Consider the following 27387-nt stretch of genomic DNA (forward strand, 5'->3'; position numbering starts at 1 on the left):
CTAAAAGGCTGTTTTTCATAGCTGGTATTAAACCCGTTTGTTAAAGAGCAGAGCTTACCTGGTTTTCATCAGGCTATTTATCACCATTGTTTTCTTTGGTCCCCTTGCTTTCACTTTACTTTTTCCCGAAAATCTCAAGAGAATGAGCTTATATCAAATACCTTGTCAGCCGAGGTCCTCCACCACATTGTCAGTGTTGCCATTTCTCTCACAGTGCATGTGACAGGTTTTTGTTTGTGCGTCCAGTCGAAAGAACCCAGTACTAATTCCTCTCTGTTTCCAGCTTAGTGAGTGTGTTGAAGGAGTGAAGGTGGAGCATCACCCTGGCCTGTCGGTTACCGTCAGCACCAAGAGATCTCACCAGACGTGGACCTTTGCTCTCACTTGCAAGGTGTGCATTTTCTGCCAGTTCACTCATGCTAATTGTTGACTTTTCTGGAAACTTTTCTGGACCTTCAGATCTCTGTTAAACGAGCAATAATAGGAGGGGGAAAAAAGATTCACTCTGGCTATGATTTTAGGAGTTTGGACAAACAGTTGCGAAACCATAAAAAATTGGCAATAATATCTTGAAATACGTCCATTGTATGTAGATTCTGTATTGTTCTAAAGTGTATTTCTGTATTCGGATCATTCAAAACACATTCTTATGACTAGACTTGGAGCTAAGACTTACGTAGCTGTGTAAGATACTTATGATGAGTCTTTTTGCCAAGGGTTCGTAACTTTTATGTACCTGAAAATTAAGGCATGTAATTCAGCAGGTGTACGATGCTTGCAGAACAACAACTAGTTTTTCTATTTACTTGAATCCTGTGATGTGGATTTTTAGTGCAAGAGACATTTCCTGCAGTGCTTGCCACATTAAATTATCATGTTCAAGCTTAAGGATGAAGGTAAGTCAAAAGTTCCTGGGAGCATGAACAGTGGTTGAGTTTGTCAAATTTTCCTGGCCATTTCATCCACTCTGCCATTCGCTTCTAGGGGTGAAAATTCTGGGAACTTTTAGACTTAAACCCATTCCAGTGCCTTCAGGGGTTGCTGCCTCTGATGACAATTTCTTGCCTAAATTGAGCTTTGATTAAGCTCTTTAGGCTAGGCAGATGGAAAGTTGGAGGCTGCTGGTCACACAGGGTGGTAGTTTTTGCCACAGAAAGATGACCACATCCCAGAAAGTAGGCAAGCTAGTAATGTGTCATACATACGTCATTTTGACAACTGATGGTTTTTTGGTGGATTATGCACACAACTATATTTTTAGCATATTATTTTAGAAATAGGGGCAAAATAAAAGTCCCTTAGGTAATATTTTTATTGAGCCCAACTGCAATTGGATTTTTATCCCCTTTGTAGTCAATGGATTATTTAAATTTCCTTGTAGCCTGCAAGAATGCTGTATCGTGTGGCATTACTTTATGATGCTCATCGCCCTCATTTTAGTATCGTTGCAATATCTGCTGGAGATAGTACTACCCAGGTGTCACAAGACGTCCCAGAGAACTGCCAAGAATGGATAGGAGGGAAGATGGCCCAGAATGGACTAGATCATTATGTGTATAAAGTCGGGATAGCATTCAACACAGAGATATTTGGAACTTTTCGTCAAACCATCGTTTTCGACTTTGGATCGGAACCGGTTCTTATGCAAAGAGTAATGATTGATGCAGCTTCTACAGAAGGTAATATTGAAATCTTTCCTCTGACACAGTGTATTAAAGGTACCTTAATAGACACATTGAAACGTACCGTGACTTCTAAACAGTCTATGGATAGGGAGGGGACAATAAAGGCACTCGTCCCAAGTTCATGGATTTGGCTATTCTGTAACAGGCTTATTGTGGTTCACATCTTTCAGTCATCAAGCAAAGCTCATCTTGTGCTTCCCATACTGCTGATCAGGTCTGCTTGGGTCTACCGATGTCATTTTCCAAGGAAGAGGATTTTAACACAGTAACATTTTAAAGTATTTGGGTAGAAAAATCATCTGAATGGTAATTGTAGAGACAACTGTATTAGTTCCATGTCCATATGTTGACTTTCCATATTAACTTTGCTGCTAAAAGCGAATGGACAAGTTTTCTGTACAAGTCTTGGTAAGTCAGTTGTGTACATTCACCAGTGTAAAGGAAGCCAAGGTGCCTTACAGGACCAGCTGTGTGTGCTTTTGGAGGTAGCTCTGTGACAAGTAAGTGCCTGCAGAAGTGGATGAATACTGTGTGCATTGTCATACTGTTGACTATGCCTACATTTTATGCTGGAAAGGGCTGTAGGAGAATTAATACCAAACTAGTTCCGAGGAGTCGGGGATTGATGATGGCTCAAATGCCTGACTCTTCCCATGGTGCTTTCCAGCTATTTCCCACCCCCTCTCCTCCCTTGAGTATATTCCTGCCCATTTCCGGGTTCTCCAAATCGTTGCAGCATCCCACAGAAATGCACTAAAGTTTGAGGAAAGGTCTCACATGGTGATGGATACTGTTCAGTCCCAAATCTGAAGGTCAGGTAGGGATGAGAAGACGTGTTCCACTCCTGGCTCTTGCCATTGATAAGATTCTAGTCTGCTTCCTGGAGGGCTCATTTTATACTCAGCAGGATGACATTACAGGGAAGCCTGTTCATAGTTATAGGTAAATCCTCCACCCTTTTACCTGACCTAGTCAGGGAAGAATCATTTGGTGGAAGTTACCTTGTATATCAATAGTGCAATCAAATTAACATATAACCCTTCACATTTTAAATTGTACCGAAATATAATAATCTATTCTCCACCCTGGACTGTCTCTTACATATGCACAAATGACCTGGGCTTTTGGCAGTAAGTTTCCTGTAGGCACTGGCCTCTTCCCAATCTTAATCAGCCAGGCTTTTCCCCAGGCCACGCCAGAAGCAGCATTTCTCCTCTCAGCTGTTGCAAATCATTCCTTACATTCATTACAAGTAACAGTAACCAAGATCACCATTAGACCAAGAGTGTGGCCTGACGCCGGCACACCCTCTACAAGGTCAGGTCTCCATCTCATCCTGTTCCTGTTAGCAGATACTGCCCTCCACAATGGGACCACAGCCACAGGCGTGTGAAGACCGGAGTTGTAATGTATCACATTAGGGATTGTCTGGAAGGGCTACATTAATTGGCTGTAATAACTCAAGGTTTGCTAGCCTGCATTTCTTTGGCTCTTGGTTAGATTTACAGATGCTTAGCTGAATATTTAACATCAGCACTTCACATAGCACGGCTGTATGAACCTATTTTGCGCTGGCTGTAAGTAGCCGTCTGTGGAGAGCTTTTTCCCAATGTGCACAGTGTTCCATTTATGAGAGAGAACCCAGGAGGAGTCGTCTTTTTCGTGAATAAGTGCCGTTATTTTACTGTAGGTACATCGTGAGTAGCTGCTGTCTCTTTACTTTAGCAGCTAGTAAGGTCAAAACAACGCTGGGACCTAAATTTACCAATTCTGTGTTGAAATCACCCGTACTACATTTTACTCCTGTTTTCTACTTACTCTAACTGCTTTTACCTGTTTTTGTTCTGATATATTTTTTATTTTTGTACTTTCAGGACTATTTGGAATGAGAATAAATTGATTTCCATAGTCAAATCAATAGGATGGTTGATAACATAAAGTACTTGGCTTATATCTACTAGTATAAAAGTTGGCAAATATTTTTGAAAAGAGCCATAAAGTGGACATTTTAGACTTGGTACATTTGGTCTCTTTTGCATTGCCTCAGCTTTGCACTGTAGGAGAATTACTACCAAACTAGCCCCAAGGAGTTGAGGATTGATGGTGCCGCAGATGCCAGCTCTTCCTTGATGCTCTTTCCTTAATGCTCTTCCGCATTTTTAGGTATACAATACACCCACTCCTCACTTTTAGACGTGGTGAGACTAAAGACCGTGCCATTATGGGAAATGGGTGTTAAACAAGGCGTGGCTGTGCCTGTCATTAGGCCTGGTGTCCTCCCCTCTCTTACTGACTTGCTTACTGCCTGTCAGGGGCTCCCAGGTACATCTCAGAATGTGTGCGGCATGGCAGACTCCTTCCCCTAGCGTGTCTTCCTCATCACCATAGAGCCAGTGGGAGTTGAAGGGGGTGGGTGGGGTGTTGTTCATCACCTTCCTTCCACCTCTCCTGTCCACCTGTGACCTCTGCAGCCTGCTAGCGCCCTGTGGCTGATCCCAGACATTGTGGACAAATGGGAGAAGGCATCCTGTCGCCCTTGTGTAGCTCAGTGGTCACTGGGGCCTCTGGTATATTGCCCTGGTGGCTCATGGAGGCGCCCTGGGCTTGGATGTTGCCCTGCATAGGGCCTGGACCGTTGGAGATGCTGCCTTAGAACTTTTCAAAAATTACCACAAATGTCAAATAGCAGATAATGAGATAGTCAAGTCAATGAGAAGGTAGATATCTGTATGGAGAAGGTGTCAGCCTTGTAACTGAGAGAAGTAGTGTATCATTTTTGATACTTATAATGTATCACTTTGAAAGCACAATACATTTTATATTTTGTTCAGTTCCAACTCAAAATGACCCTTTGTACAACAGACCGGGACACTCGGTCCTTCTCCAGCCTCCTAATTACTGCTGTGTTTATGCCCATCGTTACAGCCACGGTGTCAGTCCGTCTTGTGGAGCGTCTCCCTCTTTTCCCCTGCCCCTCGACTATTACCAACATGATGCCCTTCTCCAGGCACTGTCTCCAAGTCCCTGGGATGCCCTCTCTTAAGGAGCCGCTACTGCGTCTTTGTTCAGTGACCTCTGCAGTTTGAGATCCTCGTCTCATTTTGACGCTACTTACTTAGGTCATGGAAAAGAATCGATAACAAGCAAGCAGGCATTGTATTGACCTACTTTGGAAACATTAAAGCAATTTCACATATTAAGATTTATTAACAACTGAACAAAAGAATATTTCAAGAGAACAAGATATAATATACCAAATATATTTTCTTTTCTTTTTTTTTTCACAAGAGAAAAGCTTGTAGTTAGTTCAGGGATCGTTTGCTGGCCCTTAGGAGCGTTTTCCAGTCCAGTCTGTTGGGGCACCACGCCCTGGCCCCAAAGTCCACTTTCAGCATTCCCTGGGGACCTTGCCACTCCATTCCCTTGCTGTTCCGCTGCACTCCCCCAGTGATTTGCCTCGGTGTGGTGGGATCAGGTCAGGTGCAATTCCCACACTGTGTCTCCGCCAAATATATTTTCTGATAGATTTTTAGCATTATAAAAAGAAAAAAAAATTGTCAATCTAGGATTAGGCCAGCTGACCGGCCTGTGGCAGGCCTTCTTTTGGTTATTGCTTGCATTAGCTGACCTGTTAGGCTAATTTTTAATTCTACCTTTGATCATTTTTTACCTTCTTAAAATTGATGACATTTAATGGCTTATTGTTTATGTCCTCTTAGGCATTTTTATTTGACTACATTTGTTTCAATATTGTTGTGTACAGTCTTAATAGAATTTTAGGTAAGTAAATGTAGGATATAAACAGTGTAATACTTGTTCTGCTTCTGTGTGATTTTGATTATTACAGCAAAGTTCTTGTCAGTAAAAAGTTTGAGGGCAAAAAATTTTATATGAAATCACTCCGTTATGTAACAGTCTGCAGCAGTAAATATGTAAAATGTCAGTGCCCTCTACTTTGTATCATTTTGTGTGAGCCCCATTCAGAGACATTGAGAGCAAGATAAGTACTCTGTTTAATTGGTGACAGTGTGACAGCCTAGTTCATTTCACCTCCAGCCTCAGCCAACCAAGCCTTTCTTTGGTCTTCCCTGGCCTGGAATTAACCCAGTCCTGTCACAGGTACAGTTGAATTGAATTGAATTAGATTTGGTCTCTACCATGTTTCTATACAATTTTGATACCATTACAAACGATAGCAATATAATGTAGTTGTTACATTCATAAGGAAGCTTAGTGATGGTGTGAAATGGAATTTGAATGGGAACTGCGGTTTTCAGTTTGTCCACTTGATTGGCTGTTTGCTACATAAGCAAGTTTTTGACTTTAAATTGGTGCTGGCTACAGAGTTCATTTCTACGGTTGCAAGATTGGTCCAGGCTTGACTTTCTATTGATTTAGTGTTTCCTAACCTGGGTTCTGAGACATGAATGCGTGGGTTTGACAGATGATGGAAATGCTGCGTGCTGGTTTTCTTCCCGGGAGGCAGTTCACAGGGCCTCTTGGTAAACGCTCTTGGCTCTTAGTAAAGGCGTTGGCCAAGCTGCTCAGATTGTGGGACTTTACTTAGTTTCGTCATGTATGACTTCTTTTGAAATGTCAGATCAACTTAGGTAGTAGGTCTTCCATATGTTCAGTATTGAACTTTAAAGGTTTACTTCAATTAATTCAAACTTGAAGTGAGGAGGGAAATCAAACAAACAAAAACTCTGCTGCAGCTCTTTAAAAAGCATGATGAAAGCATCCAACCTTCTCTACTTCTAGACTGTGAATAGATTTGTCTAATCTAGTTCTGTGGCAGTTCAGAAAACTGTTCTGGAAATCTGTGTCATCTTAACTTTGTTTTCTTTCTGGGGTTTCCCCTCATTGGTGAGGCTCAGGTTCAGAAGAAGACACTCGTATGTATTTTGAAAAAACAATTTTTTTTAATGAAAGATATGCCTCTCAAAAATAGGTGACAAAGATCAGATAAAACAATTCTTTTATAATTCTTCTTTTAAGATCTGGAAGCTGGGTGTTGGAAAATTATTTTTTCTGCTTGAATATGAAAATTTGATGTTATACATTTCTTCATTTTGATTCTAGCAGAGTATGTTAACATTAGCATTAAAGCTTTGTAAGATTTTAAAGATGACCCTAAACTCCCCGAGTTGTTTGTTAAGTTAAGAGCATATAGATATATATTTATTTCCAACATAGTGATTTATGCTTTTAGCATAAAAGTCATAGGAAAAATAGATTTTAAGAAATTGTGTTTTCCTAAAAAGATAAGCATAAGCAAGTAGAAGCCTGAAGGAAGAATGATGGCCCCCGGTTTACCCCTCTGATTAGCCTCTTTGCCGAGCTGCACAGTAACGACAGGAAGCACCAGCAAGCAAGAGGCTTTCACACCAGCAAGCAAGAGGCGGTCATCCTGTGTCTGTGAGCAGTCCTGGTGAAAGGAAGGGTACAGAAGGGGGTAGCTGAGGGCGTAGGATAGGGTTCCTTGTAGATTTTAATTTATTCTTAGTGTAGACCGTTAAGACTTGTAAAGGTATCGACTTAATAATTTTTCAGAAAAAGTGTGGTGTTTGATTTTGGAAAGAGAATGCATATCCTCTCATTCCCTTTAAGTCTTAGATAAACATAGCTGTTTTAAAAAAATTCCATAATTAATACAAATTTATAGCCCTGCTTTTATGCGCCAGCTTCTGTGCTGGGCATAGAGAACATAGTATTTGTACTCTCCCGGTCTTTTCCTCCCTCAGTTTCTTTATATCAGCTCTAAGATCCTATTGGAGATATGTTCCAAGTTTGCTGTGGTGCACACTGCAAACTGAAACAAGCCCTTTGTATTTGTCTTCCTGAGACTAGTAGCTGGGTGTCTGAAGACAAGCAGACGAATCTCAGTTGTCAGAAGGGCAAGGGAGTTGGGAAATGTCTCTTCATTAGACTAGTTGTTGCAATCTGCAGGACTAGTCCTGTGTTAGCTTCAGAAGATTAACTTCATGTGTTTATCTTGAGCTTTGTCTTTTGAATCTCCAACAGTTTTTATAATTTCAGCCTATCCTCAGGCCAGCAAGTTCTGTAGGTTAACAGTTTCTGGCTATTTGACTTGGAGATTTGATGTTGAAGGACTTAGTAAGTCTGTGTTAAACTCTCTCTGACTGGTTTTATGAATGTTGGTCCTAACTTGCTCGTTTTCCCTCAACTCAGAGTGCTGTCCTTTTACCCTGCTGCGTGTTGAAGAGCGGTGCGTGCTGAGGCTGAGCTTTGTCTGGTGCCAGACTCAGCGGGTGCGGGTGTAGTGAGGTGGTCCTGCCTGTTTCTCCGCAAGCTACACTCACTCTTCTTTCCTCTCCAGACCAAACCACCCATAAGGACTGTATGTTGAGCTGAGTCTAACTCCTAGTGACCCCGTAGGACAGAGGCCAGCATCTCCTGTGCTTTCTGGGTTGGTAACTCTTTCCAGGAGCAGAAAGTCTCAGCTTTCTCCCTCAGAGCAGCTGGTGGTTTGAACCGCCAACTTTCTGTTACCAGCCCAACACGTGACCGATTATGTCACCACGTTAGTTGGGCAGTTAAACAGGTAGACAGATTGCTTCTTACAAGTAAGAAGATTGGAGGCAGATGTTAATCTAATTCGGATGAAGTAGTCAAAGAAGATTTTTTTACAGAACACCTGTAAATTCTCAGTCATTGACCACAGCTTATTTTGGACACGACTCGATGACTTAGATCAGCAGTCATGGGTAGACTTTGATGCTGGTGCACAGGGACTTCTTCCTCCCTCAACATCCTCCTTTCTGTTCCTCTCAACTCACCCCTTCCCCTGCACTGTGCTTATGGGGGTATGGAGAGGGGAAAGGAATAAAAATTAACATTACTTGATCATTGCTTTGAAATTGTGCTACCCTTTGAAATCACTAAAGACAGTGTTAAAAGTCCTGTAAAATCAGAGTCTGAATCCTGCATCTGTCTAGGTAAGATGAGAAAAACAAATGCAGTAGTACATGGGACTGCTTCCGAAAAACGTGAGTGCTTCTAGCCCAGAATAGGAGGATCGCTTCCTTGTTGTCCCGAGGGTTTCAACCTGCGGGTCCTTCGGAAGCGGTCCTTCTTTGCATCCTGACGATGACAGTAGTCAGATTTATGTTATTTGCAGTTTATGATAACAAAACTATCTCTTCAAGAAACAAGGGTCGGAAATTAGGACCATTATCTTTTAATATTTTGCTAAAGAAAAATTTCTCATTTTTTGATTTGGCTTCTTTTTAAAAATCATTTTATTAGGGGCTCATACAACTCTTATCACAATCCATACATACATCAATTGTGCAAAGCACATTTGTACATTCATTGCCCTCATCATTCTCAAAACATTTGCTCGTCACTTAAGCCCCTGGGATCAGCTTCTCATTTTTCTCCCCCACTCCTCGCTCTCCCTCCCTCATGAACCCTTGATAATTTATAAGTTATTATTTTGTCATATGATGCCCTGTCCGACGTCTCCCTTCAGAGAAATTTCTCTTGATGGTTACCTATGTAATATAAATACAACATTTCTAAATAGAAGCTCTCATTAAGGAAGATGCATTTTGTTCTCATTACATGTGTTAGCATAAGGTAACTTATTTTTGGTTTTTGGAGACTTAATTGATCTTTGGCTAAACCTCTAAAAAAGCTGTCTGCCTAAAATTTCAACTGAGCTGTCAAACCACTTTTCCAATTTATGTTGTAATATTAAACCAGGATATTTTGGCTAATGAATCAGTCACACACCCTTCTCCTCAACTCCCTTTTCCCTAGTCTTTCAGTTCCCTTTATGTCAGTGTCTGGGTTATACCCAGTAGAAAAGTAACATACACCGTAGACAGAGTGAGCCTATCCAGTGCTCAGAGTTTAAAATCTAGTGAGTTCAGCCCTTATTTTTCAGAGTTACCTGAATTTGGGATTGTCATTCAGCATGGTGCCCTATTTGCGGGATAATTTCACCGAGACTAGACTGGATCTTTCTGAAGTTGCATTTGAGTGGATAATTGTATGACTTTTTTTTTTTAAATTTCAACCATTTAAAACTATTTTGTTTCTGAGAATACAACACAACACATACCAATTCAAGTGTTTGTTTGTGTATAGTTGTTATCAGCTCCCCATATCCTCACAACACTCTCATCATATGTCCAAGAAACCATTAATCCAGTTACCACTGTCTTTATAACTTGACCTCTCCTGGATTTCATATACAGAAAAACACACCATGAGACCCAGCGACAATAGCAAAGTAAAACAGAAAAACCTCAATTGAAAGAAAGCAGAAAATACTGAAAAGTAGTGCAAATTTAAAATGAGTCAAAAGGGAAATCAAATGATAAGGTGTTAAATTTAAACTTAACTGCATCTAATAATCCGCTTTCCAAATTCCATGACATGTTTATGTGGTGTTCACCATGATGTACATGAATGTGTTCGAAAAGAGTTATTTGTAGCAAGTTTATTTCAGATAGTTTCACGGTGATTTTACCACATCCCCCACCCCCACCCCGATGCAAATAGATTTTGGTGACCATCTCTCCTTTTCTCTAGTGAGGCAAGGAGAGAGGTGAATATCTGATGGAGTTTGTCTAAGGAGAAATTTATTTTATCTTTTCTGCAGACTAGGTTTCTTTTGACTGAAGCATTCACATCAAATATATATACATATACACACACATATATATATGTATGTGTGTGTCTATTTATTTATTTATTGAGGGCCTGGAGTCGGTTGTTAAAGCCAGATTTCAGAATATATTTTTCTGATTCGTCTAGTGACTTTTTGTGTTATTTTGTTTTTAAGTCTCTTAGCAAAATGTGCTGTCATTAGGGAATTTCAATTACTGGGCTCCTTTACAGATGTGTTTTTGTGTCCATTTAGATCTCGAGTACCTGATGCACGCAAGACAACAGCTCCTAACCACCGCCAAGCGTTGGGATTCTTCTTCTAAGACTATCATAGATTTTGAACCTCATGAAACTACTGATTTGGAGAAGAGTCTTCTTATCAGATACCAAATTCCTCTCTCTGCTGACCAGCTATTTACCCAATCGGTGTTAGACAAATCATTGACTAAGAACAACTATCAGTCACGGTTGCATGACCTTCTTTATATTGAGGAGATAGCCCAGTACAAAGAAGTCAGCAAGTAAGTTACTTTGGAAACCCTTCTTTTTTGCATTCTTTTTAACTCCCTTCTGGATGGCCACTTTGATTTGGAGGCTGTGTGTGTAAGTGAAGACAGAGAATGAACTGGTTGTTATTTAGTAGTTAGTTGTTTTCTGTCTTTCAATTAAGGCTGAGCTTTTTGAAGGTAAGGGCGGTGTCCTGCTCATCCTAGTGTCCCTAGTGTTTCACACCCAGTTCCTGTTTCGACAGGACTGTGCTAAGCATCTCCCAGGTGACCAGCTCCTTGCCAGGTGCTGTGAGATCAGTATGTGGTGGTTGGTCCCACTCTTGTTTCATCCCTGTTTTCATTCAGTGGGAGTCAGTAAGCACTCAGGAATAGTTGGTACACATAAAAAAGCTCAAAAGTCACTGCCCTTGAGCTGATTCTGACTCCCAGCAACCCTGCAGGACATAGTAGCATTGCCCCCGTTGGGTTTCTGAGACTGTGAATCTCTTTGAGAACAGACAGCTTCAACTTTCTCCTGAGGTGGGACCGGTGACCTTTTTTGGGTAAGCAGCTCAATGTGTAGCCCACTAACCCACCAGAGACCATACATTTTGACAAGTCTTTGACGACAGAAACAATGCAGATCTTGGGAAAATCATTTGATAATAGCAAAGTAGCGGTTTATAAATGCTTTAATGTATTATGCTAGTTTATATTTTGTCCATATGCTCCAGGCTGAGACCACGTGCTTGAATTAAGTTTATTTTAATCATACTATAAAGCTTAAACAAGGAAAGCCCGAGTGAAGGCAGACTGTCAGTGGAATGGCTGCTCTATTTGGTAATAGCATTCTGTGTGTTAGGTAGACCAGCGCTGAACTTAAGAAAAAAACTGAACCACAATTATGAAATGTGCACTTTTGGTAAATGTTACTCCTTTTGAATAAAGTCTAAGCAGTATACTTTTCCTTAAGCTACTGTAAGAATACTTATCTTTTGTTTGTTTGTTTTTAAACATGTTATTGAGGGTTCTTACAGCTCTTGTAACAATTCATACATCAGTTGTATCAAGCACATTTATATACATGTACATACTATGGATGTGACCATGCTTTCCTTTATCTTAGGAAAAGATTCGATTATACATCATATATATTGGAATGAAAATGGAATTTCAAAGGTTAATAGGATCTTGGAAATGATTTTTAGTATATTAGAAATTTAGAAAAAGTATATATTAACTTTAATATTTTATTAATGTTTAAAATGACTCCATATTACCTTAGAACAGCAATATTAGACCCCAAAGTTAAGGGTTAATTAACAATAAGTAAAATCTCTTTAAAAAAGAAAATATGAGTTAAATTTAAAAAAAAAATCCTACCAGAGTAAGAAGAGAACATTTGTGACGAACTAAGTGGGTGTAATATCCCTGAGAGCTATTTGTTGGGTTTTATCTGAAGTACAGGTCTATAGAACACTTGAACCTTATAGTATAGTAATTCTTCTTTGGGGATTTTTCTTGACGAAGGAATCCGAGCAGAGATGAAGGAATCAGAGATGAAGATAAAGATATCTGAGAAAATACCTTTTTTTTTCTTTTTTTAAAACGTTTTATTAGGGGCTCATACAACTTTTATCACAATCCTTACATATACATACATCAATTGTATAAAGCACATCTGTACATTCTTTGCCCTAATCATTTTCTTTTCTTTTTTTTTTCACATTTTATTAGGGACTCATACAACTCTTATCACAATCCATACATATACATACATCAATTGTATAAAGCACATCCATACATTCCCTGGTGAGAAAATATCTTTCAGAGAGTTTTAAAAACCAAGTAAATTTCAAACATAGGCATATGATCAAATGGCATTTAACTATTATAATTATGTTCTGGAAGAATTTTTACTAAAAATGCTTGTGATACAATATTAAGGGGGAAAATGTGCTAGTTATAAAACCTTATCATTGCTGTTCTGTTTGTATATGCACACAAACCTGTATACTTATATATATATTTATTGGAAGAAATATTGGAAGAAATGAAAGCAAAACTGTTTTGGTTGGTGAATAAGTGTTAATTTTTGTGTTCAGATGTATAGTTTTTCTACTTTTGAAATGTACTACAACAACCACGTTATTACTATTAAGATAAGGAAAAGCAATATATCATGAACTATAAAGGAAACGGGCTCATTTGCAGCTCTTAATGCAAACGTGCCCTCGGGCATGGAAAGGAGGATTGTGTAAGGCAGAGTGGAGACACAGGTGAGACAGGATGTGGTCTTATTGGGGCCAGCATGTGTGCTTTCTCTCTACAGTTTTAGAAATTAGATTATGGTTATTGACTCAAATAGGGGTATAATTACAAAGGAAGTGTTAATAAGTAGGATTATTTTGATGTCCTGTATGCTAAATGCCCAAAGGCTTTTTGAAGGATGTGACAAGAACAAGATGGGACTACTAGGTGACAGTAGAAGTTGTCCAGTGATCCTCACTCCCAAAGGTAACCCTGGCGTGAAGGCTGGAAACCCCATCTGACTTGGTGGGCTTGCAGTATTTAGTGACGAGCAGTAAGGAATTGATAAACATACAAAGAAACAATGTTTTGCTAATACTTAAATCAAGTTCTGGAAGGACATCGGTAACATATCCATAGCAGGAATAATTTGTAAAGCTTTTCCAAAGTTTATGACAAAGTTTCAGACCTTGTTGAAAAGGTTATTTTTTCTCCTACACCTTTCAAACATAATGCTTATTTGTATTTTAATGTATTACTTGGCTTGAGGCTGGAATTAGTCATAAGATACTGGATTGTTTGTTTGTTTTGTTTTATTAAAGGACGAAGTCTTTATTGGGCTCAGACCCGGAGTCCGCGTGTCTTTGGAGCCTCTGTGTGCTTGTTGATCTTTGTCTCCTAGTTCTTCTCGGCCTGTTTCCGCAGCCTCTGGAGCTGCTGCTTCCTCCTGTAACGGATTTTGGCCTTCTCCTTCCACTTCTCCAGGGTTGCTGTCACTGCCTGGTACTTCAGCCCACCTCATGGGCTAGGCGGCCCAGGTAGACAAATTTGGTGTGTGGGTTTCAGTCGCACCACCTTGAGGGCAGCAGGGACCACCATCCGCTTTTTCTTATCATACGGGGTGGGATCCCGTCCAACATCGTGAGTGGGTCCAGGGCAGCCTGGCTCTGTGTGGTCTTGTGGGACAGCATGCCTCGCATGGTTCTCCAGAAGATGCAGCTTAGGGCCCAGAAGTGGTAGGGGTCGCGGGGTGTGGGGTGGTGGGTGGTTGGTGTGCATCTCTGTTTCTAGAGGAAGGCCAGGTACTTCAATTTGTTTCTGTAGAAGTTGCCAGAAATATTGATAGCCCTCACAGCACACCACCACCACCTGGTGGCCCAGCAGCACTTGCTTGGCCACAATGGCTGCCAGACGGCCCAGGAGATGGCCACGGCCATTGAGCACCAGTACCTGCCCCATCACCATCTGGGAATGCGATACTGGTTTTTTGTTTTTTTTTTTTTAAAGGTAGAGATTTTACTATTTTTTTTAAAAGCAGCACAACAAGTTTGAATGTGAGGTATCTGCAGATGGTAAACGAGCTGCCGCATTTCACTGAAGTTCTAGAATGTGCTTCTGAGATTTAGATCTTTTTCTGGATTCTCTTTTCTTCAGCCACACATTGATCTGTGTTATGTCTACCATGATGTGAAATCTGTGGAATTCTGAGGTACATATTTTCAAAAGAAACTGGGTTTGGTCAGGCTCCATAAACCTGTACAGCGGCATGCCTAACCCTTGGGCCTGGCCTCTTGGGAGCTAACCCGGGTAGATTTTGTATGGAGATGCATACTTCATCCTTCAGGTGGGTGTGGCTTCAGTGATTTTTTTTTTTCTATCCGAAAAAGCCGAGGTCTCTATTCATATAGTCAGAAATCACATGAAGTGAAATTCATTGTCCAGCTTTGAAAAGAAATGTTTAAGCAAGTAATGAAACTATTGTGATGGTTGAGAGTCACGGTTCCCATGAGTTAGAAGTGTGATTTTTAATTGGTTGAAAAATTGACTGGCTACTTATCTATTTTACTATTGCCCAGAAGATTAGAAATCATATACGTGTTCAAACTGGTTTCAAAGTAATGGCATGTAACAATAGAAAGAGAATTTTGTTTTTTTTCAATAAGAAAGACTGGATGAATAGTCTGGAGGAGAAAACAACGGGACCAATGGTTCCGGGGGACACATGGGAGAGGGAGAGATGGGGGTAAGTAGGTGGTTGCTGACCAACCCAGGGATAGGGGAGCAACAAGTGATCCAAAATCAGTGGCAAGGAGTGTGAGAGGCCTAGTAGGGATTCAGCAAGGGCAAGGTAACCGAGAGAAATTACTAAAACCCAAATGAGGGCTGAGCATGATAGTGGGACAAGAGGAAAGTAAAAGGAAATAGAGGAAAGAACTAGATGACAAGGGGTATTTATAGAGGTCTAAAGACTGGAATGTACATATGTAAATATATATTAGCATGTGGGGAAACAGATCTACGTGCGTATATTTATAGGTTTAGTATTAAGGCAGGGTGGACATTGGGCCTCCACTCAAGCACTTACTCAGTGGAAGAACACATTGTTCTATTAAATTGGCATTCCAGGATGCACACCTTCCCGACATGATTGCTGAAGAAAAATGTGTGCATAAGCAAACGTGAAGAAAGCTGGTGGTGCCTGGCTATCAAAAGATAGAGCGTCTGGGGTCTTAAAGGCTCTCAAGGGGCCATCTAGCTGAGAAGCATCAAAGCCCATATGGAAGAAGCACATCAGCCTGTCTGACCACGAGGTATAGAAGGGACCAGTTATCAGACATCAAAGAACTAAAAATCATATCATTGAGTGCCTACTTTCCTGATACGACCACTGAAGACAAACGTGTGCATAAGCACATGTGGTGAAGAAAGCTGATGTTGCCCGGCTATCAAAAGATACAGCGTCTGGGGTCTTAAATGCTTGAAGATAAACAAGTGGCCATCTAGTTCAGAAGCAACAAAGCCCACATGGAAGAAGTACACCAGCCTGTGTGACCACGAGCTGTCAAAGGGATCACATATCAAGCATCAAATACCAAAAAAATCATATCATTTTAAATGTGGGTGAGTGCAGAATGGAGACTCAAAGTTCATTGGTAGGCAACTGGACACCCCCTTACTGAAGGGTTGTGGGGAGATGAGCCAGTCAGGGTGCAGGGTAGCATCGATGAAACAAATAACTTTAGTTCTTAAATGCCCCCCCCCCCCCACTATCATGATCCTAATTTCTACCTTACAAATCTGGCTAGACCAGAGGATGTATATTGGTACAGATAACAACTGGAAACACACGGCACCCAGGACAGATGACTCCTAAAGGACCAGTGGTGAGAGTGGTGATGCCTGGAGAGTGGAGGGAATGTGGGGTAGAAAGGGGGAACCCAATTACAAGAATCTACCTATAGCCCCCTCCTTGGGGGGTGGACAGCAGAGAAGAGGGCGGGGGGAGACGTTGGGCAGTGTAACATTTGACAAAATAATACTGATTTATGAATGATGAAGGGTTCATGAGGTAGCGGGGAATGGGGAGGGAGGAAAAAGGAGCAACCAATATTAAGGGCTCAGGTAGAAGGCAAATGTTTTGAGAAGGATGATGGCAACAAATGTACATATGTGTTTGACACAATGGATGTATGTATGGATTGTGATAAGAATTGTACAAGCCCCCAATAAAATTATTAAATAAATGCAAGCACTTTAACATCTAAAAAAAAGAAGTAATACTTTAAGATACACTTTGTATTTTTTATGTATCTGAATTACTCCTTTTTTGAAAAGGTATTTTAAGTACATGTGAGAGCTTGTTAAGGTAATTTCAGAGTTTGTTAATCATCTAGGACAGCTAAATATTAGTAGCTGCACTTCTAAAAGTCTCCAATGTTTGCATTTTGAACATGTGATAAACTACCCAGCTGAACTTAGAACTCTCATTTTCTAGTGCCTTTTCTGGAAGAGTTTGGGTTGCAAGGTATGACTCATTGTCACAAGAGGATGCTCTTATTGCTCCTACTTGCTAAATTATCATAAAATGTTTTGAAATGGCATTCAAAAATAGATCTAGCCATGCCATTTTAATATATTGCTTAAGGTAGTTGAAAACCATAGGATATTTAGAAATTAAAAAAAATCATTTTATTGGGGGCTCTCACAACGCTTATCACAATCCATACATCCATTGTGTCAAGCACATTTGTACATTTTTTGCCATCATCATTCTCAAAACATTTGCTTTCTACCTGAGCCCTTGGTATCAACTCTTCGTGTTTTCCCCCTCCCTTCCTATGCCCCTCCTTATGAACCCTGATAATTTATAAATTATTATTATTTTATATCTTACACTATCCGACGTCTCCCTTCACCCATTTTTCTGTTGTCTGTCCCCCAGACAGGAGGTGATATGTAGATCCTTGTAATCGGTTCCCCAGGATATTTATAATTTCTTAGGCAATAATGTAAAGTGGTTGAAATGGGATTATGGTTTTGTGCTGATTCAATGTTCAGTAATTTATTTCTGTGTTTTAATATGCATTGCAATGGCTATGAGAACTCACACAAAATTCATGACTAAAGGGTTTATTAAAGGAGTTCACAAGTAATGCCAGTGAGAAAAGCTCAGGGTTTGTTAGGACATGTTACAAAATTCTGCCAATCTACTATTAAGTGTCCAAAGAGCATATCACTTTGCTGTAAGCTTCAACCCCAAGGCAATCAGTTTAAACTCTTTGGCTCAGCAAACCCAGTTCCCTGAATTAAGTGCCCAGAGGCACCCCACTCCAGTAAGCTCAGCTTGAAGACGCTCAGCTCTACTTCCCTGGGTCAGCAAGTCCAGTGTCCCCACTTCAGAGCCCAGAGGCTTCCTACTCCCCTCGCCAGCCTCCTCACAAAAGCACTTACCTTCACATGCTTTCTGTCACTCTGTCCATGGTTTGGCTTCTGCCTCTGCTGGTGCTCCTCTGTTGCTGTAGCTCTCATCTGGACCCAGGACAGTGGTTCTCAACCGTCCTCCTGACACAGCCCTTTCATACAGTGCCTCGTGTGATGGAGACCCCAACCATGAAAATAATTTGTGTTGCTACTTCATAACTGTAATTTTGCTCCTGTTATGAATCGTAATATAAATATTTGATATGCAGGATATATTTTCATTGTTACAAATTGAACATAGTTAAACATAAAGCATAGTGATTAATCACAAAGCAATATGTAATTATATATTGTGAGATGTTTATGTGTTTTCCGATGGTTTTAGGTGACCCCTGTGAAAGGGTCATTTGACAGCCCCCCACCTCCCTCCCAAAGGGGTTGCGACCCACAGGTTGAGAACCACTGATCCAGGAGATACACTGCCCAGGGATTTTGTATCCATGTATCACTCCTGGCTCTTGCTGGTGATGAGATACCCTCCTTCTCAGAGGACTCATTTTCTACACAGCAACCCCCCAGCTCCCCTTCACCCCCCCCCAAGTTTAGAACCTAGCAAGATGCCATTGCAGGGAATCCTGTTTGCAGTTACTCAGTATCTTCTACCTTCTTACCAGACCCTTACAGGGGAAAGGTCCTTTGGTGGGAGTTAGAGGCTTGGGCTAGAACAGTGCTTCTCAACCTTCCTAATGCTGTGACCCTTTAATACAGTTCCTCATGGTGTGGTGACCCCCACCCCCAACTCTAAAATTATTTTCGTTGCTACTTCGTAACTGTAATTTTGCTACTGCCTGTGAAAGGGTTGTTCGATCCTCAAAGGGGTCATGACCCACAGTTTGAGAACCACTGTGCTAGAAGAACCACATTCAATAATTCACTGCCCCTGCAGGTGCCTGGGAAGAAATGGATACTATTACAAAAATATAAAATGAATTCAATGAACAAAACTTATTATTTGCATGACCCAGATATTAGGATCTAGATGAATCATTCATGATTCTAAGGCGAATAAGCTAAGCTGTGTCTGTCTATGTGCGTTTCCCCCCACCCCCCCGCCACGGGTTGAGAACCTAGGTGAGGGGAGAGGCATAAATGCTGGGTTGCTGTCCAGTGTGATAAAGGCATATGTGAGTCCATGGGATGGTGCATGCCAAAGTGAGTGGGTAGGAGGGGTGCAGTCAGGTGGCATTTTGGAGCAGAGGGTATTTGAGTTACATTTTGAAACACATGTTGGCAGGTTAAAATGTATGATAAGGTTGTTTTTAGTTAGTTAGAGGCAGTAGGATAAGAGAATGAGAGCCAGGGGCTTGGGGAAGGGGATGAGCTGCAATTTGGCTGTTGTAGGTGTCACGCATCTGACCCAAGCTGTGGTGCTTCAGTTGCTTCATATGTATAAGAAAGTTGGACATTGAGTAAGGAAGACTGAAGAGCCAATGTATTTGAATTATGGGGTCAACGAAGGATATTGACTATACCATGCATTGCCAAAAGAACAAACAGATCTGACTTGGAAGAATTACAGCTAGAATGCTCCTTAGAAACAAGGATTTTAAGATTTCATCTCGCATACTTTTGACATGTTCTCTGGAGAGACCAGTCCCTGGAAAAAAGACATCATCTCGGTAAAGTAAAAAGGCAGGGAAATGAGGCAGTCCCTGGACGAGATGAATCGACAGAGTGGCTGCAACAGTGGGCTCAACCGTAGGAACGTTTGTGAGGATGATGGAAGACCAGGCACATTTCACTCTCTTGTGCTCGTGCTTTCTATGAGTTGGCACTGACTCCACCACACCTACGTACAACAGCAGCTGGAATCGTGAGCTCTGATGTGTGGGGATAGTGTGTGTTAACGAACTGTTCAACTATTCTCTTCAGAGCTATAGGACAGGGCTGGCTGACAGGTTACAGAGCTCTTCTGGTGGTGGTATGGAGAATCTATTTGAGATTAAGTTGAGCTCAGAGCTTGTCATGATACCCCATGTTGACTACTCAGGTTATGTAGGTGGATGTGGAGTATGGGCTCCCAGGACTGGTTATTGTATGAAGAGGAAGAAGGTTGGTGACTTAGGCAAGGTCAAGGATGACTTGGTTTCAGATGTGGATTTGGATCACTCTAAATTATATTATACACATGAGGATAGGTTTGGGGGCGTGGGTGGCGAGACCAAGTGGTGAGTCCATTTTATCTGGTCTGAATTTGAGGGGCACTTAAGTGAAGGTGTCTGCCTGAGCTGAGGTGGGAGACCTGGGAGAGGGGAAGTAGAGAAAGGCAGGGTGGAGCTTTCCCAGATGGACAGAGGGGAGGCGAGCTAGAGAGGAGGAAGGAGGGAGACCCAGGAGAGTTGGGCTGAAAGAAAGGAGAATCAATCCAAGGGGTGGGGGTGGGGATGGGGGTGTGCACGTGGGGGACAAACCCTGAAAACTGTGCATTGACTTTTGCAACAAGAAAGTTAATTTTGGAATTATGAATGCAGCCTAAGTAAACCTTTCCCCCTGAGAAAGTTTTTGGTGACTCCCACACCTCATTTGTGGACAATAAGCAAAATTTTAACTTTATTTGAGAAAGCACCTAACCCATGAATAATGTAAGTGTTCTTGTTTTTTTTTAATCATACCCTATAAAGAAGCAGGTTAACATAGATTGTATGTAAACTAGGAAAAACTGCATGTTGTTATACTTCCATTTAAAAAATCCTTAATGCACACCCAGGCTTTATAACATAACTAGGCAAGGTACAAGTTGCATTTTAAACCATTTCCATAGTTTCCCTAATTTGGATCTAGTGAGATGTGCATAGAGAATGAGAGAAATAGAATATTTCTAGAATCCACATCTGTTTATTAGGCAATTACTATGGAAATAACTTGATTTTTAAAAAGCAGTCACATTATTAAATATTAACTTTATATATTTAGATATCTTTTTGGAACCAAAGTCATCTATTATAAATGTGGTTTTTTTTAATTACTAGTGGGACTTATGTACTGTTAAGACATACTTTATTCACAAATTGCTATTCCTATGTGTTATTTGCCTTAAATATTTTATTTCTGATTAACATAAATGCCCTTATAATGTTTAACTTTAAAGTGTATAAATGGATAATTAAAGATGAGTGGTGTACTTGAATTAGATGATTTGTTTTCCTAGTATTACAAGCAATGCAAATATTTTCATTTAGGAAATTTTCACTCTTTTAAAAACTTTATTTACTTTACAGTGTCTTTAAAAAGTGTTTTTTCCTTAAGGATGTGTCAGACATTCTTCACATCATGTATGCAAAAGGAGATATAGAACGAGAATAATTCAGTCGTATCCTTTAAAAGTAGTCTTTTCTCATGTACGGACACGAGATTGTTGAGAAGGGGAGACTGTCCTTGTGGCTTGGCATCCTCTGGTCTCGCCTCTGAAAGCACTGTCTCAGAACGGCACCCGGGGAGAGCAGTCATCTTGTACATCGTTCCTTCATTCCTGTTTCTGGATTGTTTGACTTAATCCTTTTGCACGCATGCTCTCTCTCACACTCACATTAATACAAGGATGCTTAGTGAACGCCTGATAAGATAGCCTTCACTTCTGTTTCATTAGCTCCCGCGTGGGATCCGCCTGCGTGAAGCCACGAGCAAACTGTATTCTGAATGTTGTGCATTAACGTGAAATTTCATGGTTAGACTCATTTGGTAAGAACTTCCTGGGAAACAGTCAGTCTAATAAAAGACTGCCCTTTGCAATACATTTCCCTCTGGTTCCAGATGGTTTTAAGCTCTTAATTTCTCAGTTAATGCAATAAAAACATTTTCATATTAAGAAATCATATTTTTTTTTATTTAAAAAAATCACAGTTGGTGTTAAGTAATCCAAATTTTTGAGTTATGTGTATTCTTCAACACGGTGAAGCTTGCACTCTTTGCTAACTTTGTGGGAGTTAATTATCTGAAAGGGGTGTGGGGGAGCATTATTATCCATCATGGATCCAAGACGGAAATCTAGTCTATATATAGTGTTTAGCTCAGTGAAATGGAACAGATGTCAAAATTTAAATTGTGGTATGTCTACAGTTGATTTATTTTGTCTAGTTCTTAATTTTTTTGTGTAAACTATTTTATTAATTCTTTTCTTTACTGGTTTAGGTTCAACCTTAAAGTGCAATTGCAGATTCTAGCAAGCTTCATGCTCACTGGAGTTTCCGGGGGTGCAAAATATGCTCAGAATGGACAGCTTTTTGGCCGCTTTAAGCTGACTAAAACACTTTCTGAAGATACTTTGGCTGGACGGCTGGTGATGACCAAAGTCAATGCTGTTTATTTATTACCAGTCCCTAAAGAGAAGCTAGTGCAGACCCAGGGAACCAAAGAGAAGGTCTTTGAAGCTACTATTGAAGAAAAAACAAAAGATTATATATTTTTAAGGATATCCAGGGAATGCTGTGAAGAACTGAACCTTCGGCCTGACTGTGACATACAGGTATGTTCTGAAGGACAGTTGTCCCATATGGTTAAGTGTGGGGGACCTCATGGTTAGCAGATGCTCTGCTGGTGTGGTTTTCCTCTTTTTTTTTTTTTTTTGCCATGACAAGTAGTGGATTGAGCATTAGACTTCTTTGAATCTAAGTAACATCTGAAATGTCCCAGGTTTATGTAAGATTTAGTTTTCTGATCAGTTTTAAAACAGCCAGTCAAGAACAGATGAAAAGAAGCTTAGCTGTCAGTCTGTGATCTCTCCCACCCGCAACTGATTTAGCTCCTGCTCTTTCTCGCTCTGAGTTTGTAGATTGACTCTACGCTAATTTGCCATGTTTAACTGTAAGGTTAATACTTTTTCTTCCTTACACATAAAATTTGGTGAATATTAATTGTGGTCACTCAGTGTGCCCTAAGTAAGGCTGGAAAGGTTTTGATTCCTGGCTAGATAATGTGTCACCGGTGTTCTGGCTTTCTCAATTCCATTCAGCATAGGAATGGTGAAGTTTGATAACGTCTACTAATAGTTTATCTACTAATTTAATTCTTCCTTGAGTATTTGAAAGTGCCTTTGCTTGTTGGTCACACAGACTTATAGGATCCTTACAAATCTGTTGCGATAGCTATTGAGTAACGTGGTCCTGTGTTCTATTACATTATACGTTACAAATTTAGGACCAATTCTTTTTCTAAAGACACACTGTAGAGCAGTACAATGGCTAATCTTTTGCATGTTCATAAAGCACAGTACTACACAGCAGTGTGAAGGAACCAGCAGCTGCTGCATCATGGATGAATCAATCGCACAGACATAATGCTGAATGAAAGAAGACATAACAAAAAGTACAGACAACAGAATCCACCTAGACTGTACTTTTAGGCAAATAGCATGTGCATTTTAGACTTTTTGTCAAGGGCGTCCTCCCTCAAAGTATTTTTGTAAGCATGCTGTGCTAATTTTTTTACAGCAACATGTTTTTTGAAAGATGCATAATGTAAGAAGATTAATCCATAGTGAGAAGTCAAAAATAACCACTTCTCCCCAAGGATGGGTTTTATTTGGGAAGGGGGCATGAAGGAATTTTCTGGAAATATTCTGTAACTTGACCTGGGTATAGGCTTGCCAGACGCAGCAGATAAACAGAGTTAAATTTGGATTTCAGATAAGCAAATGCTTTCGTTTTGACTGGTGTATTTACTATCGGTATGTGCCAAAAAGTTAATGGTTTATCTGACATTAAACTTTAATTCGGAATCTTATTTCCTTTTTTTATGTAGCTATTCCACCTGGTGGTTACAGGTGTGTATACATATATGTTACACATATGTACTAGGTGTAGACTATTACTACATGTAATTTACATCAAGCTGCATACTTAACATCATACCCTTTGCTTTACTTCACTTAAAGAGAAGTACCACCTGTAAACATAAGCAATAAAAAAAAATTGTAACCACAGGAATAAAATTGAAGTGATGACTATAAAATTTGTGTGCCTTGTTATTTATTGTAAACAAGACATTTTATTAGGAGGAATTTGGTTTCTTAGAAGACAGAGAAAGCTGTTTATTCTTGTGCCTTTTTACTGTAATGGAAATAGCATTCAGCAGAACCAACATCCACAGGTCTCCTCGTTACAGACAGTTAGTGATAGAGTGCCTTGGCCCTGTTCACCTTCTCTCCTCAGGTGTCAACATTTACGTTATAGATATAGACACCTGGATGTTTGTTTTCCTTTTAAATCAGATCTAGGTATTGTAGGAGCAAGATTTGGTTCAGGAATAAATTACTTTGTGACAATTTTATAAAGGACGTGTGCGTAAATGAATATCAAATTTATATACATATCCACTTATTATTACTTTTAGTTCTAAGATTTTGTGGGTGTGGCTATCATAATACTTACTTGTTTTAAAATCCTGCAGAGCACCTCTTTTCATTGTGTTCTTTGTTCTTCATTTGTAGAGGTTTTTAGCTATAATCTTAACTCTGCCTTCCAATGTTTCATTAACCCCTAAGAGCTTGGTTCGCTTTTGATATCAGAGTTTAAGTAATTTATAGGCGCTACAGTATTTTAACATGCCAACTGAGAATAATAATGCACAAATAAAATTGGTACTATTAAACCAGGTAACTTATTGCAGCATTTGGCACTAAATAAATGAGTCTGACAATAGCAACAATTGCTATTATTAGAATATGGTAATGCTTTAAAAGAATCTCAGAACTTACCCACCCTTAAAAGTTATCTCCACATAGTAGTCTAGGGAACTGAAGGTGTTAACGTTGGTCTCAATTCTTTGTTTAAAATGACCTTTGTGTGTGTGTGTGTGTGTGTGTGTGTGTGTTTCAGGTTGAACTTCAGTTTCAGTTGAATCGCTTGCCCCTCTGTGAAATGCACTATGCACTCGACAGGATCAAGGACAATGGGGTTCTGTTTCCAGACATCACTCTGACTCCGACTATTCCTTGGAGTCCCAACAGGTATAAAAAGAGAACATTATGTTCATTTCAGATTTAATACCTGCCCCCAGTAATTCAAGCACACTTAAAATGTTTTTAATTTATCTTGTCATCGTTGTTGAGAATTTATATGGCAAAGTAGACACCAATCCAATAGTCTCTGCATGTACAATTCCATGGCATTGATGACATTCTGCAAGTTGTACAACTATTCTCACTCTTCTTTCAGTGTTGCTGCTCCCTTCGTTAGCATAAGCCCCCTGACCCCTCAGGCTCCCATATAATAACTCAGGAGTACTTTCCCAAGACAGTTTGCTCACGTTCTTCAAGAGACATGTGATTAGCTAGGAAGGAATAATGGAATGAAACATTTGAGGTTCACCATCTACTTTTTTACATTACCAAAGCATCTAGACACATTCTCTTGTTTTACTCGCAGCCTTAATTTGACAAGGTGCCAATACATTTTGGAATATTTCTGAATAAAAGTTGAATGGTAAACCTAGGGCCATTTTAAAGTGCTTCAAGTAGTTAATTTGACATAATTTTTTAATGGAAAAGACACTTTTGTAATTGTGAAAAATGGAGAAGTATCATAGAAAGTACTACAATACCTTTCAAGATAATGAACGGGGCTTTCACGTCATGCCTGTATAAATATTGTTCTGCTCAAATTCTCCTTGGCACGTGTCTACAAGTAATTAAATGATAAGGCGCTGTCATTTTGTTTCAAGAATAACTACTGGAATTGCTTTTGAATGTGCCCTTATTTTCATCCCTTTTACTTGGGTTTATCCCCTTGGCTTCTGTCCATCAGCAGCTCACTCTGCATTTCTTACTTTATTGTTTTTTTTAAGTCTGGTGATTCTATACAATAGAAGGTTATTTGCCACATCTGTCAGTCATGGTGGGTGGTCCTATTCCACAACTGAAGGCTCGGATGTCTTTCTTCAGTAGTTGGTTTCCAAGGGAGCCCTGCTATTGACATACACCTCACAGATACATGAAGGATGAGCACACAGCATCCTTTAGGAAATGCAACGATCATTTTCCCTCACAAACCATTTCTATGAGTCTTCCAAACTGAACTCAACAAAACAGGCCTTAAAGCACAAAACCAAATCGTCTTTTTGTTACTACTCTATAGCCATTCTTCCTTTTATTGTTAACATTTTCCAACGGGATAGCTCAGGTTCCAAACGCAATGCCATCGAGTTGATTCCTGCTCATCCTGACCTTAAAGGGGCAGGGTAGCACTGCCCCTGTGGGTTTCTGAGACTGTAACTCTTGACTGGAGAGAAAGCTTCATCTTTCTCCCATGGGGGGGGGGGGGGCTGGTGCTGATCTGTGGCTACAGCCCACCACGCAAACATTAATTACATCACCAAAGTTACATGATCGATGTTCAGGAGTCTTATTTATTCACTCTGCAGTTCTGGAGGTTCACTTCACCACTCTTCCTGAAAAGTAATCAGTAATGTGGAATTGTTGAAATTCCTGTGGCTGCGTATCCGCTTCTCTGCCTCTTCGCGTTTTCCATCCTTGTAGCCAGTGCTTAATGCTCCTGAGCTGTACGTGCTGCCGCTATGCTGCCACTCTGGCTCCCTCCTCACACTCTCAGGTCGGCTTCCTAAAATAATTCTTGCATTTCCCTGCTCCTAGACAGCCTAGTGTGTCAACAGCTCTGATAGATGGTCTCCCCGACACTGCCTTCTAATAATACCCACTCAGATATCCTGGCCCCTTTCCTCCCCCTCCATTGCTAGTTCCTCCCGTTTGCCCTACACTGCTGTTGTCTGCTTACCTCTAAGGCATCTTCTTTCTCTGAAATAGTCCTTGCTTAGTATTACCTTATTCAAGCTCCACCTGTCTTTGAGATGTAGTCCAGCTTACATGTGCTCCCACCATCTGGATGAACCTGACCCTAGCATTTGATCAGTTCAACCAGTGTCTGTGGAGAGCCTGCCACATCCCAGAGTCGGTCGACGATGGACTGTGGAGCTCGTCTCTCTCAAATTGAGCTTTGTCAACTGCATCATTAGACTCTGAGCTTGCTCTAGGACGAGGCCAGCTCCTAGATCTGCAGCAGAGCCTGCATCACAGGGATATTTGACAAAGGTATTACATTAATAAGAATTTCAAATTGAAGGAAGAAGATTGGGGTTTCAAATGGGAGTAAAATGTAAGGAGCTTACTTGTTATACTCCCACAAAAAGAACTGTGAAAAATGCCAAGACATCAAGAGCTTTTAAGCAGTTAAACGCGCACGCATGCACGCACACACAAACAACTCGTGGTACTGTAATTTAAATAATTATTAAGAGATTTCTGTGTGTAGGGACATACTGAGAAACCATTAGCTATTTAAAATATTTTCTGGAGTAAGGTAGGAGATGGATAAATAAATGGAGCTGAGTAATTATCCTTATGCTTGTGGAACACAAGTTAATTATAGCAAAGCATTTGGCAGGCAAAGGGGGAAGGGAAAGAGACTCAATCAACTTGCTTCAGGAGGGAAAATTACTGAGAACAAGCTTGAAGAGACTTTGTTTTTTATTGTTTTCAATTGTGAAAGTCAGAGGTGCCCCTGGTCAGCATGCACGGAGATCTTTATTATGCAGGCAGCACAATCAATACCCTG

At 40.4% G+C, this 27387-nt stretch overlaps 1 protein-coding gene and 1 pseudogene across 6 annotated transcripts in view; one reads left to right on the forward strand and one right to left on the reverse strand.

The window, feature by feature from the left end:
• HELZ (helicase with zinc finger) overlaps nt 1–27387 on the forward strand; it is a 172386-nt gene that overhangs the window by 58431 nt on the left and 86568 nt on the right. For all 6 annotated transcript variants that reach the window (XM_075562115.1, XM_075562113.1, XM_075562112.1 and 3 more), the window contains 5 exons: nt 284–391; nt 1382–1679; nt 10579–10846; nt 21953–22286; nt 24637–24767. In XM_075562115.1, the coding sequence (XP_075418230.1) occupies nt 284–391; nt 1382–1679; nt 10579–10846; nt 21953–22286; nt 24637–24767 (1139 nt within the window). The remainder of the gene's footprint in view (nt 1–283; nt 392–1381; nt 1680–10578; nt 10847–21952; nt 22287–24636; nt 24768–27387) is intronic.
• LOC142460240 (putative ribosomal protein uL13-like) lies at nt 13685–17872 on the reverse strand (annotated as a pseudogene).

Source organism: Tenrec ecaudatus, chromosome 10, assembly GCF_050624435.1.
Source record: "Tenrec ecaudatus isolate mTenEca1 chromosome 10, mTenEca1.hap1, whole genome shotgun sequence".
Classification (NCBI taxonomy): Eukaryota; Metazoa; Chordata; class Mammalia; order Afrosoricida; family Tenrecidae; genus Tenrec; species Tenrec ecaudatus.